This window comes from Pterocles gutturalis, unplaced genomic scaffold, assembly GCF_000699245.1.
Source record: "Pterocles gutturalis isolate BGI_N339 unplaced genomic scaffold, ASM69924v1 scaffold11042, whole genome shotgun sequence".
Classification (NCBI taxonomy): domain Eukaryota; kingdom Metazoa; phylum Chordata; class Aves; order Pterocliformes; family Pteroclidae; genus Pterocles; species Pterocles gutturalis.
In genome coordinates this window covers 89,466-104,006 of record NW_010110327.1, presented here as the reverse complement: position 1 = coordinate 104,006, position 14,541 = coordinate 89,466, and the positions used below count along the sequence as shown (strand labels likewise).

At 46.3% G+C, this 14,541-nt stretch overlaps 1 protein-coding gene across 1 annotated transcript in view; it reads left to right on the top strand.

Annotated features, from left to right (window-relative positions):
* Positions 1–9,609: 9,609 nt before the first annotated feature.
* Positions 9,610–14,541, top strand: part of ZC3H12D (zinc finger CCCH-type containing 12D) — a 9,222-nt gene continuing 4,290 nt past the window's right edge. Inside the window, exons 1-2 of the mRNA XM_010073320.1 lie at positions 9,610–9,992; positions 13,854–13,993. Coding sequence (XP_010071622.1) covers positions 9,610–9,992; positions 13,854–13,993 — 523 coding nt within the window. The remainder of the gene's footprint in view (positions 9,993–13,853; positions 13,994–14,541) is intronic.

Here is a 14,541-nt window from a genome sequence, read left to right as displayed (position 1 = left end):
AACTCCAGAGGTTTTTTGCGGGAAAGATGATAAAAGTGACTCAACAGCACGAAGAGTTTCAGCAAACATTCCCAGGCTTGAGCTAGCCCCCTACCACCTGTGGGACCCACAGAACTTGATGTTTAAAAACAACCCCTCTATTTCTGGTGAATGTATTCACCTCTCAGCAGCGAGAATGGCTTTTGTCTCACAACAGGTGAGTGCTTAGGAACTGAAAGTATGAGTAGTGCATGGAAGTAAATAGCCAATTTGTGTTGGTGGCCAAAGAGTGTTCAGAATAAAGCATTAAAAATAAATATATCAAAAGGTTTCAAGTCTCTGATTTTCAATATGCCTTAGTGCTTTAAAAAATATATCCAGTATCTTCAGATGGACGAAATTACCTGTTTATATTTTTAAGCTAAAACTTCCAAATCTAAAATTTAAAATTCAAATTGAAAAATTAGGGGACAGCATAAAAGCTCTCTATCTGGAGGTAGGTATTTAATTTCAGGTAAGTAAGACTGAATTTCTGGGCTACCCTGCTAACCCTGTGGAGGGGTCGCAGTTCCCCGGTACACACATGAAGTGCTGAGCACTCCGAGTGAGATGGGTTTTACTGCTACAGTCGGCGGAAGTTATGGTTGTGTGCATGTGGTTCTTCTGGAAATGCCATGAATGAGCCATAGGGTCAGCTGAAACCACAAACTTCCTGCTGTCCCTGTCCTGCCGGAGGTGTTGGAGCGGACAGGGCTTTTTATTATCCTGGCTTGTTCTATTTTAATGAGAGTTCACGCTTCCCTGTCCTTGTTTCCTTTTCGTCAATGCTATCTCCAGCCTCAGTTTCAGTATTGACCTTTGGTGCTCATGGTAGTTAAGGAAACAAAACAGAACAAAAAACCCCACCTTCCTCTATAATGTTGAGAATAACATTGAGGATGTCACAGCAGAAACATGAGCTGCTTCCCTTTGACTTAGCTGAGGGCTATTTGAAGGGGGACCCTTCACGCTTTAGGCTCTCTGTTCAGAGGTTAAAGGCTTAAAACCAGCTCCTTGTAATTTTCTGTTGGATTCCCTTCTCTGCAACAACTTACTGTGTAGGCTCTCTCTACTGTTGTAGTCCATGGAGAAGCAGAAGTTCAAAGACCAGTCTGGTAGTCATGCTTTGCAGTTTGTTTAGTTCTCTGGAGCTCTCTGTATGCTTGAGGTGGGATTTGACTGAAACCGTGTTCTGAGTTGGGTCTGGTCTTACAGCACTAAAGGCCAGTGAGAGAGGTTAGGGTTTCATGAGAGGCACCTCTCTTCAGTCCCGTGGGCACCACACAAGTCAGCAGAAGTAGCGTAAGGATTGTTTACAAGTGGTTGGTGTTCCAGCACGGGTGATGTGGTAAGCGGTTACCCAAAAACATTCGTGATAACCCTGCATTCACGCTGCTGTGTGCTCTGCCTGATGGCTGGCAGCCTTCTTGCTGATGGCTTCCTGGTTTTATTGTCTCAAACATCTTCAGTGTGTTTATGAAACTCCCTGAGCAGAAACCCAGGCTGTGCTCTGGCTTGGTGTGTTTTCCTTTGGGATGTGTTCTGGAAGAGTTGTTCTGCATAGTCCCATGCATGGCTGGAAGAGTGTGCCACGTGTCCCTGGTTCTGAGCTGCTGAGATTCTTCACTCTGTAGGTAAAGCTGTACCTGCTTCCTTCCGCTTGTCAAAAAACCCACCACCCAAACAAAAACCAAAACAGGCATGCACACCCCCTTGCTAGTTGTGTGGACAAGCTCACAAGCATTTCTGAACCTGTTGCTGCTCTTATCTTTGTTCATGTCACCCTCCTGTAGCCTGATTTTTTCATATGAATCTTGTATGCTATTGACAATGGGATTACAGGGCTTGCTTGTAAGCTTCCTAGAGCATGGATAATGTCAATCCTGTTCTGTCAGTCACCTGTTGCATACATAAGGATAGTAAAAGCAATTTGAAAAATGTTGAATTACACTAAGAATTATATAAATGTTTGCCACAGGGTGGTATTTGTGTGTAAAACTCGGTCTGGTTGCTGTCAGAATGTGCATTTTCTCAGTCAGCAAGCCAGCAGCACCTTGGTTAAACGTGGTAGCTGTGCTAAAAGGCAGCAGTAAACCGTGTTAAGGTTTTGCTCTTCCAAGCATATGATCAATCACTGAAGCTGAAAGACAGTTCCAAGAGCTTTCAGAAATCTTAAGCTGAACAGCAGTAAACTTTTGAATTTGAAACTTGTTCGGGACTTTCTGATTGTAAAAGGTACTTTTTATTATAAGCCCAGTGGAAAACACCTGAGTAAAAGCAGTAGCTTTTTATATAAGAGGCAGAGGAAAAATAGATATTTTAGGCAAAACCAAGTTGGGATTGTGCTACATAAGATCTTAAGATGGCATTGTAACTTTCCAGGAAGTAAAAGAGGTTACCATGGGCTGTACTATTGAAATCAGTTCTCTGTTCTCCCTGTCCTGCGCTCAGGTGGAGCACTCACTGCTGTGGCATAGTTTTGGGGAGGGAGGAAAGGGGATCATTTTGGCAAGCATGTAAAAATACCTCTTCTAAAGATACTGCCTCTTTACCAGCCTGAATGCAGGATTGCCCGTCAGTAACTGAGCCAGCACACTAGCAGGGTCTGTTAATGATGTAAATTTCTGGGGTGAACACCTGTCTCCAAGTCAAGTTTCCATTGTCTCCAACAGGGAGGGAATGTCACTGGCAGAAAACAGGTAGACTTTGCCTAATAGTGTGTAAAAATCATATTTAAAATAGGGAGCGTAGCTCGTACTGTGCAATGGTGACTTGTTCTTGGCGAACGAGGAGATTGAATTGAGGAAGTATGGCTTGAGGGTCTGACTCAAGCCTTGCTGAGGGGAGAGAGCCAGAGGTATTCTTGCTTGAGGCAGGGTGGGGAATGTGTTAGTTCCAAGAACTATTTAAACTATTCCTGGCAATAGACCTGCATTTGATTAAGCACTTGCTTTATCCTGACTGTTGTCTGCTGGCTAGGGGCTAAAGAATTTTCACTGTGACACTACGGCCACCTCCGCTTGTTTGATTTTCCCAGCAGGTGAACTTTTTCGGATGAGGAAGACAGTAATAATGCTTTTCTCTGGTGCTGATGCAATAAAGGACTGTTTCCTTTAGCAAAGCAAATAGCTCACTGGGGTGTGTAGACCAAAACACCTGTGGTGTTCCACGCTGCCGGTTTCAAGAGAATGTTTTTCCCATACCAAAGTCTGACACCATCAGGAAAGAGGTTTTGCACAGGGACCCTCCTTGAAGGTCATCCTGGGTCCTCTCCATAGCCTCCGGGAGCTGCCGCAGCAAGGCTGCCTTGCTTTGAGTTGGCAATGATTCTTTCTGGTGAAGGTCTAGTTGTTTCACAAACCTGTAAATCCTCAGTCTTCAGCTCAACATAGGAACATCCATTAGTGGGGGGACACCCATTCCTCTCTGAAAACTTCTCCTACTGCAGCTTTCTCTCTCTTGAACCTAACAATACCCTTGAGCAGAAAGAAATCTTCAGCTGGGAAAGCTCAGCATGCTTGTCAGCGCAAGGGAACGCAGCAGAGAAAGGCAATGTCTATGAAACTACAGCCTTGGGCCCTCAAATGTTGGTCTGCGCTGGTGAGCAAGAGGGTTTGAGACCATCTGAAAAATTAAATATGATCTTCTGCCTCTTGACTAGCGATCACCTAGGTAAAGGCCTTTAACAGATTTCAAGAGCTGGGCAAGGGTCTTCCTGGCTGACTATGATTTGAATGATGCTGAAATCTTTCTTGCTCATGGCTTTTTACAGTAGATGGGTTTAGTCATTTCCTTACAAATAAAAGACGACTGCAAAATTCTCTCATCTGATTTTCTTCTAATTTCTTTTTATAAGCTCTGGTTTGTTCTTTTATAGTAAAAGAACACATTCTACTGAGAAGTAGGAGTGAAAACGATACTATGCACCGTCGTATGGTTTGCTCTGTTGCCTTCCTGGATTGTAAATAACACTGAGGCTTTCTCTTTCCTTTCCACTGGTACTGCTCCGTGGTGGTCTTGGGATGAGGTGTGTGGCATTCTGCAACTTTAAATGGAGCAAAGAAGAGCCTCCTTCTCCAGGGACGTGGAGTCAAGGGCTCTGGGTGTTCTACTGCTCCGGACAGCGGGAAACTCACGTGTTTCTTTAGTGGTGACCTTAGGAACACTTGCCTGTTTCTGTAGCCACTACCCTGCCCAGCCAGATCTTTGTGGATCAGAGGAAGTTTTGTGCCAGAGGCAGGATGGATCCTGTGGCTGCCCAGCTACTGCTCTGCACAGCAGCTGGGTGGCCGGGGCCCCAAAGAGCTCCCAGCAGCCTGGCCGCAATGCAAAGGCATTGGCTGGAACCAGCCGGGAAGCGGTGGGGAGGCTTGCTTACCAGCAGCTGGCCTTTGCATTAAACAAGGTGCCATTTCCACAGCTCTGGCCACCCTGTTTCCGCTTACCAGCAGCTGGCCTTTGCGTTAAACAAGGTGCCATTTCCATGGCTCTGGCCACCCTGTTTTCTCCCACCACGTGTGTAAGTAAGGGGGGAATTTCTGGCTGGGAAAGGGCAGCCCTGCTCCGGTGTGTCACCTTGCGACAGTGGCAGAGGTGATGTCCTTCCACAGTGGGGTACCCCCACCCTCCCTGGCCCTGTGGGCGGGGGCACTGCCCTGCAGAGCTCTCTACAGCATCCAAAGCATCCTGCAGGTTAACCTCTCCTTGAGTCTCCAGCCTTCCTGCTGCTTAAAAGTGGGTTTGGGGCATGTTTGTTTGCAGCAAGGTAAGGAAAAAGCAGAGGGAAAACTTGAGTTTCTGTTGCAAAGTGCCTGTTGGTCTTTGCTGTGGCCAGGCTGCGTGTCTCTGAAGCAGTCTTTCCATCGAGGCACCAGGAGGTTGGGGGGTTTGGTTTGGTTTTTGCTCTTTTACTGTAGTCTTCCAGTGCAGGTTTCCTCAGATGCGGAGGTGTTTGAATGAGGCTTTATGAGGAATGATTTTTAAAATTTTTTTTTCCATGTGTCCCTGAAGGTCAGAAATTTGCCAGACACAAGGGGAATGAGGCTGAAATACGATGGTAAAGCATCCCTGCTGGAAAACTTTTCACTTTCCCCAGAATTCATATGCCATTTTCTTACTGTCCAGTGTTATCAGAGTAGGTTTGACTAATCTTTGCCTGTGACTCAGAACACAGATGTGTTGGGAACCTTTTTTTTTTTTTTTCCATTTGAAAAATGAAGTGAAAGTTTATCAACCTGTAGAGTTAAATGAGAGCTCAGACAGACAAATGAGGAAGTAAAACCTTCCTATGGCATGAGCTCTAACCTGCTCACTGCACTTGTTTGCTCTTAGTTGACATCAGCCTTGCCATAAAGCTTCTAAATATGGGCTGATGACTTCCTTGTGAGCCCAGTGCTGCTCTGAATCCAGTTTCTGTCTGGCGAATGGTCGGACGGCATCGCTGGGAGGCAGGAATCACCGCTGCCAGGTAAGGTGCAGAGCAAGGGGGGCCTACCTGGGAGCGTGGCTCGCACGCCGGGGTGTTTGCTTTTGCTGGTTTTGGCAAACGCCGCAGGGAAGGTAGGGAAGAAAAAGGCAAATCATTTCTTAGTCATCAAGACAACACATAACTGGTCTTGTTATTAAGAGTTTGTGTGCATCTCTAATTTGTGAAAGTAAAAATTCTTGTTTTTCTGAAGGCAGAGCAGCCCGTCTTCTTTCAGAGAAAGAGCTCAAGGAAGGGCTCGAGTGGGCTGGCAGGCTGAGGGGTTTGCAGCGTGATTCTCAGAGACAGAGGAGGAAGAAGAGGCAGCCCACACCTAAGGTGTGAGGGGAACCCTGTCGTGGCAGGGAGCTGTTGCTGCGCTCCCGGTGTTGCTCGGCACACACGCCTGGTTTGGGGGAGACTCAAACCTGTTCTGCCTCGACCAGTGCCAGCTCTGGCCGGGGCCGTGTCCCCTCTGCCCCTGCATGGGCAGGACAGGGCTTTGGTGGGGGCGTTGAGGAGCCCCAGCTCCCTTGGAGTGAAGCTGGTCCTTGTTGTGGTTGTGTGGCCTGAGGCTGCTGGAGGTGATGCTTAAACACGAACCTGCGGGGCGGCCGGTCCTCTTCACAAGGGGGGAAAACACCTCGTGGAAGGACTAGGCAAGAAATAGTCTTTAAAGTCATTCAAGATGAGGAATTAGACTATAACCACTAATTTTTGGAAAGTTTCTACATAAACTTCAGATTAATATTTTCTAATATTCCAACCCTGTCAAAATATAAAAAGCCCAGAAGACCTTGACAGGTCCCTCAATTTTTTGGTCAAAAGTAATTTTTTTAATAGCTAAAATGTTAAGATTAAAATAGAATTTTGGAAACATGACTAAAGCCATTCTGTGTGTGTGTTTGTCTGTGTACATAAGCGGGGGCACAACACTGCAGACAGAGAGGGATGCTTTTCAAGTTAGAACATAGGATGGGCACACGATTGCCTGTGGATAAATTTAGCTGGGAAATGAGAATACTTTGTCTCTCAGTGGAGGGAAAACAAGAGCAGCTTCCCAACAGGGTTTGCTGACGTGAGCGGGGGGAAATGGCACAAAGAAATCTAAGTAGTTTGAAAATGAAGGTCATAAAATTTATAAATGGGATTTCACAACCTGTTTTTCTGTGATAGCAAAAGCTGGACTCTGTGATGAACAATTTCTCCTCTTGTCATATGTTTTTGCACTGCTTTTGTCAGCAACCAACTGAACTGTTGGACTTGGGCATGCTACTGACTGTTTACCAATGTGTAAGCGAGTGATTTTATTATCCTTTAATTATCTCCTTAGAAGGGTGACCTCAGTGTTGGCTGTCACCAAGGCTTTTATCTCAGGGTTTCAAACTTGTTCTCTCTGTGGTGAAAACCCTGCAGTCACAATATTACTCATTTTTTTTACTATTTGGACAAACTTCAGCAGAAATCCAGTGGTTGACTGTACAGAACCAGCATGTTGCTGGTGACTGCTGATCCTGCATCGTATGAGCCCCAGGCAGCCGTCCAGAGCTGGGTGTTTCCCACGCCTTGCCCCCACTCACCACGCCAAAGGTGCATGGAAAGGCCAAGCCTGGCAAACGCTGCCTCTGCGTGCCAGGATGCAGAGCGTGCAGACATGGAGCACGGGCTCAGGGCTTCCTGGGATGGGGCTGGAGAAGTGATGTGGTGAGCAGCCTTTGCCCTGCATGTGCTGCTGCTGCGGGGGTGACGAGGTGCACGCCGCGAGATGGATGTGGCCTCTGCGCCCTCTGCAGCGGGAAAGCTGGCTGGTAAAATTCATAAGGGTTGAATCGAACCCACTTTCTGACGAAATCCAGGACAAACACAGACACAACAGAATGTGATGCTAACAGGGGAAATTACTCTGATGTTACCAAAATTAAAAAAAGAAAAGAAAAGAAAAGAAAAGAAAAGAAAAGAAAAGAAAGAGAAAAGAAAAAGCATCAGAATAGATAGAAGTACAGGTTTAAAAAATAATAGTGATGGCTATTAAAATATGTATTAAATATTTTCTTTTCAACCTGAAGACAGGTAGCAACTAAAGTTTTTCATCTACAATAATTTATCAAAATAATCTAGACATCAAAAAAAAAAAAAAAAAAAGGACTTATTAAGTGTTTGGAGCCATTGACCACACACGTAGAAACAGGGCTTGCTATGGCACTAGCCCAGCTGTGACAGCTTCAGCTGTATTCAGGTACAAAGACACATTAATAGATTTCAGTTCAGAGATCAGCTATCTCAAAGCTGAGAAAGTATTTTGGTAATGAAAAAGCAGGCAAATACCTTTTCACCTTCAGTCCATGAATTAAAAACAAGGATTAGATGTAAGAACTGTTACACTTGTGGGTCACACTGTGAGGAAAAACAGTCAATCCCACTGGCTAAAATAAGCAACACTTTGTTTTAATGGAAAAATACACAAGGTAACTGCTTTCCCCTTAAGTATATGACATAGTTAAGGTATTTTTTGTTTTACTGATGCTATTTGTCACTTTTAACAGAGTGACAGATTTCGTCCACAGAAAGTACCTGGAAGTTATAAGGCTACACAGAAAAGTAAAGGTCAAAGTTGTATGAGGTGGAGTTATAACTAATTATCAGGTTTTCCTGATGAACTAATCAGTTTTAAATTAACTGAACCCAATGCAGATTTCTTCCCCACAGCCGGAGGAGCCCTTAGTGCCTCGGGGAGGAGCTGCACCCAGGCTCCGCTCCCATCTCCCTGTCTCCTGTCCCTCTGTGCCTTCCTCCAATGGTTTTGGCTTCCGAGCTCCTGGGGCAGCTCAGTGCCGGGCAGGGAGTGGCCAGCGAGCCAGCAGCGTGCAGGGCGGGCTGGGAAGGGGAGCCGGTGGGTGCACTGGGGTTATGGCTCTGGGCTTGTCGCAGAGGCAGTAGCTGGGTCAGTTAATTCTGTGTCATTTGCTGACTGCAGTTAGCGAAGGGAAGAGGGCCACCTTTACATCCTACACATGGGTAGGTAAACCAGCCACAGCTTTTATCTGGGTGGCACCAATAATTGCAGAGATGTGGCAAAAGCATCAGTGCAAACGTGCCAACAGTGACTGAAGATGTTTGGCTTGATGGATGAGTGGTCACCACATACGTCCTTCTGTCGTCACGCTTTTTGGGCTGAAGCAGCTCTGGGTATACCCTCTGTGTGCTGCCCATCACCTTCATTCACTGGGTAGACCAGAAATGTAAATAGTGCAGTGCTGGAGAAGCTTGAAGTAGCTTTCTGCTGCTGCTGCATGCTCATTTCTGAATTAGCAGTTTCTCTTGACAACAAATGTAAGTGAAATTGAAACCGCTTTTCAGATCACCTCGTTCCAACCACTGCCCTGATCACTTTCAGAAAACAAGCTGCTTCTCTGAATATAGAAGTCCTCTCTGAGATAGCGAATAACAGGAAAAGAGTCAGTCAGGCATCATTGGAACAGATGAGTGACAGAATTTCATGAAGTATGTCCGTGTATACACAGACGGACACAGTCTAGGAAAAACAAAACTTTAAAAAAACCATTCAGAGTTCCCAGCTACTTTGCAAGCAACACGTTTCCTTAAAATCACTTGATGAAATTTCTATACTTGTTAAGTTGCTATGGCATCTGAGCTCAGCCAACAACATTTGACAGATTTGTATCTGTGGTTTACAAACCACACTGAGCAAATTGAAAATCCCCCATTGCACCGTCCTTTGTATCATTTCCTGTGAGGTAAGTCTGAAGAACAAACTTACGCATACATAGTGTCTCTGTGCAGACAGGCTTGCACAGCCCATGAAGTAGGATGACACCTGTCTGACATAACACCTGGAGAGGGACAAACGTTGCACGGGACACTCCAGTGCTTTTATAAATAAGAGTGGACCAGAAAAATGCTCTACTGCTGACAGGAGAGTGGCCAGTCTCTCCAGAGAGAAGCCAGCTGATCAGACAGCCTGTTTGCTGTGCACTAGGCAAATAACTGAGATCGCACGTTCTTCCTTAACGCTTGAATTTTGTTGTTTCTAATCTTCCCCCCACCTAAAGCTGATGCCTGTTGGATGAGGCTGGGAAGACGGGAGCACTGGGTTTAAAGGAACATAAATGCCTGCTAAGATGGCACTGGCCAGTTCACTTTCGAGCAAGCCATTGCCACCACGCTCCAGGAAAGTGTCTACAGCAGGGGTGGAAGCGCACCAGAGCAAGCTGGATTTTTTCTGCAAGCTGGGCTACGGTAAGCAGGACATATGCAAAGTACTGGAGAACCTGGGCCAAGAGGCCCTGGAGGATGATGTGCTGAAAGAGCTGATTCGGATGGGCAGCAAACCTCAAGCTCTGGAGAGCCAGCCTCAGCCTTCCTCGCTAAAACTTGTTGCCCGTGGCTCATGTAGTGCTTCACCAGGGTTGAAGTGGCTTGGAGATGATGACAGTGATTCTTCCGATTGTTTGAGACCCATTGTGATCGACGGCAGCAATGTCGCAATGAGGTAAGCTCTGTTTCCTAAAAGAGATCTCTCTTCTTCTGAAGCTTTTGAGTTTTAAAGCTGATGGCTTGGAATATGTTTTTTTCTTCAGGCGAGAGGTGCATTTGTGCATTTGTTGTGTAATGTATGAACCACTGCCTATTCCTGTTCTTTGGCTGAGGCACAGCTCCTAGGGACCTGCTGTCTCTATGCCCATAAACACGCACACCAAATGCAATCACTGGCTCGCTCTGCATTTTGACCTTTCATAAGCCACCAGCGAGCTAACCACTGCTGTTTATGGCAGCATGATTCAGCAGCTCTCGCTCCCTTTCAGTTCACCATCAAGGTTTGTGTGCCTTTTCAAATGGGTACCTAGGAGTTCTACACCTATATGCTGAGATGTTTCCAGGAAAAACTGATGACCAGATAGACAGAACAGTCCAACTAACCTAAGAAGGAGAGGAAAATAAAGACAGGTGGCTGTGGTTCCTAACAACATCAGCTGTGCTGTTTTGACCTGCAAGTAAACCCCAACAGTGTTCCTGGCTTGTATATTTTTGTTGGTTTTTGGTTTGGCTTCATTTTTATGGAAATATCAGGGAATTGCTAGTTAACTTGCACTGAATAGTCTCATTTTGTCCTTAATAAATTCTGTTTCTGGCAAATGTCACAGCAACCCATCCTGGCCACTTACATTTCCTAAGCAGTGTCCTGCCACTGTGAAAGCACTCTTACTGACGGGGAGCCTGGCACATCCACAGGGATGGGAAGTCCAAAGACAGTCGTGGGTTGGCCTCTGTTTACCTGAGCAATAGGAACAAATGGCCAGAGGCAGTCGAGAGTCCTGGATGCAGTGGGTAGCCACTGGTTTTCCCTGTTAAACTTCCCTTCCCGCTCAACATGGCCAAGCCTGTCCTTGTGGGTTGGGACAGGGCAGAGGAGGGCTTCCTCCTTGGGTTGGCGGTGGTGTGCGGTGAGATGAGACCATATCCCCTCTGGTTAGAGGGTGAAGGAGAGGAGTACATCCAGAGCAACTGGGGACTAAGCAAATTATGCCATCTTCTGGGTGAAGGGAGAAATCCCATCCAAAAACAAGGGGTTCCTCTGTCAGGGCAGCTCCCCAGGATTGAGAAATACACAACAGAGCAAAATCGCTTAGCCTTGGCTGGGCCATGCACTCGTTAGCCAGGTGTTAGGATCACCTGCCCCCATTTGCATTTTCACCCTTGACGCTCCTTAGGGTGTCCTTCCTGCCTCTCTGCAGAAGAAATGAGCACCCATCCAGGCAGAGCAGCGGAGCTGAGCACCGACCCTCTCATTGTGTTCAGGGCAGTGCTACCGCTGGCTGGCCACGTGCTATGTTCTCCTGGCACAGCTTTCTCCTCACTGATTTACCAGGGCTTTTTTAGAGCAGGCAGAGGTGGACGAGGCAGAGAACAGCGTTGTTTCCAAGATGGCAGAAGACACACCCTGGCCACTGAGCAGGAGGCCAGAGTGGGTTGGTGGCTAATGACATAGTGCGTGTTTTGAGCTCGGAGTACTCCGGGAAAGCTCCAAGATTGTCCTACTGTGCCAGCCCACGTATGGGAACTTGATAGAGAGAGATTATTTAAAACAAATGTAATTACAGACATGTGCAGCAAATGGCTTGAGTTAGCATGTCATACTGCTTTCCTAGACCACATGCCCACCTAAATGGGTTTTCCAGAAGCCTTTTGCTCGGTGGAGTCCTGCATTAGGCTATCTCCCTTTTGCCAAAGCTGTGGCTGATGCTGTGTCATGACGAGGTGACGGGGCCATTGGCAGTTTTCAGGAGGAGATGTTTTGAATAAACTTCTTTTCAAAGGGGTTGGAACTGCACAATTTAAGAAGGATCCACTTCATACTAATTATGGATTAATTGCTGGGGTCAGACCCATGCAAAATTGCTGCTTTGGTTTCTGAGAGATGGGTCCTGCCGATCTGCGACCCAAGTGCAACATACCCTGCTGCTGGCAGGATGGAGAGAGATGGGACTGAGTTACAACAGATCCGTTATGGTCCACGGGCTACAGGGGTGTGTGGGAAAGTCTGTTGTCAGGCAACACAGATTCACCATGCAGGAGAATATAAAGTTTTAAAGCCAGTGCTGCATTGCACAGCAGACACAGTATGTCGACACAGCAGTGCATCATGCCTGTACGTGTTATGTCAGATAGCCGGTCCCAGGTTTGGCTGCAGCAATGCAGCAGCAACTGGATTAAGTGATAATGCTGGGAAACAGTTCCAGGTGCCTCTTCTTGCTTGATCTTGTCATTTTGGCTGAACCACTTGTGCTTGATTGCTTTACTGTCTGCACTGGGGATGCATCTAGATTACTTTCCTAAAGCTGACAAGGTTATGTATCTGAGTAGTCAATGTTAAAGCAGGCTGTTGTTGAACTTTGTTTGAGTCATGGCTTTAAAGATGTACCTAGACTTCCTTTGAAAGACAGTTATCTGAAAAAGCCACCTGCACTTTCAATGCACCAGTCCGAGTGACTTTATACCTATGCTGGGTAGATCCTGTCATTTAAAACCAAACAAAACAGTTGCTCTACTCTAGAATGGAGACCACTTCTTTATTATTGGTAGGTTTGGGTTTTGTTGTTGTTTTTTTTTTTAAAGACTTCCTACTGCCTGGGTAGCTATTAATAAGCGACCAGGTTTCTTCCTCCAAACCACACCATTTTTCATTTGTGGCCACCATTCCAGCACTGAAACTTGTGTTAGGTGTAAGAAGGAGCTTTGATTATGAGGCTGATGTAGGCAGAACCTAGACTTGAATACCTGGGGGATGGTGGGGAGAGAGGCATTTGAGACTGTAGCATCGTCCTCAACTGGTCCGTTGCTGCAGGTAGGTGTAATAACTGAGAGTCATTTACAAGCACTTTTTCAGAGATGAAAGCCTGAGTGAGACTGTGGTGATATTATCCAGAAAGCTCGAAGTACAAGGATGAGATTTCTGTAGATAATGTGAGGGCATTTATCCATTTTAGGACTTTGTGTAGAGTTTATTTTAATTTTCTTGTGCAGAGATAGTTAACAAGTTACCTTCCGTTACACGTGTACCACACTGTAGTCAGATTTTAGATAAGAGAATGACAGGCAGCAAGAATGAAGCATCCTCTACAGCCCCTGTCGCAGGGCTTTCCCACCTCTCTGTGCAATGAAGACAAAATCCACTAACTAGGACAAGATAAAGATGGGCCTGAGGTGCCTGTGGCCATCTCCACTGAGGTCTTGTCCCTTTTTTGGTGTCCTGGGACAGGTTCTCTCTAATTCCCATCCTGCCCCTCACAGTTTTCCTTCCCTCATAACTCCTGTTTCCAAAAGAGATCAGCAGCTGAATGACCTGTGATCACACTTGCAGCTGCTTCAGACATTAAAATCCCTGTTGTCACTGTTACCGCAGAAGACAATTCCCACATTTCATTTCTCATAGAAGAGTCTTGTGGGTTTCTGCTTGTTCTGGAAGACCCTCTGACTCCTCAAACCATTGCCAGATGAGGCACGTGAAGGCTCTGACACAGCCTAAGGTCTTGCTGGTACTTTAGGACCCAAGTCCATCCAGATACCGATGGAAGCAACAGGCTTAGGTAGCACACAGGTCGTAGAAATGGGGGATAGGGCACCTCTGTTTTTTACTATTCAAACTGCTTCAGATAATAAGTTTCTGGTTCCACTGGAGGAGGTGTTGGATCTGTCTAACCAGGACACCCTGCCAGGTTGTTTTCCTGGAATGAATGACACAAAAGCTGTTTGTTTTGCCTTTTCATTATTGGCTCAGTTGAAGAGAACTCTAAGCTTCTTGAAAGCTTTGCCTCACCATCCTCCTCTTTCTTTTTTTTTTTTTTTTTTTTAGCCATGGAAACAAGGAGGTATTCTCCTGCTGGGGGATCCAGCTGGCAGTGGATTGGTTTCGAGAAAGAGGGCACACATACATTAAGGTTTTTGTCCCCCTCTGGAGAAAGGAGCCCCCTCGCCAAGACAGTCCAATCGCAGGTAGGTCACCGCTGGCATAACTGGGCAACCATCAGGTGCAGCCTGGAGGCAGGGCATGTGAAGAGTCCAGTATGGTTTTGCCCTGTAAAGACAAGCACAGTGCAAGTTGTGTATGAGGTTTTCCATCACTTAAATTAGTCATTAATTTATTGCTGCATGCTCCTGGCTAGCAGCTGAAACTGCATTACAAGGCTTTGTTACACTGCTTTGGGCCTTCTGCTTTAGAAGCACAAGTTGCTGCCAGCTGTGAGAAGAAGTTGAGTTTGTCAGCTTGCAAGGAGTCTGCAGAACTTTTAAGGCCAGCCAGGAGACAAGGACATTGTTTCACACAGTATCCAAAGGCGGCAGTATCCAAAGCGTTCACTACTGCGTGACCGTTATCTGTTGGCCTGTTACCCTGATAGAGGGGCTACATGGGTTCCTCCTCCAGAAGGAAACACACCATCTGAAGTCTGTGGATGGTGGTGAGATTTAGTTTGTATGGAAATAGATCTGCCAGATTTGTGCCAACAGCCTGGCAGCTGCAGATGAGGCAGCTGGGGATCTGC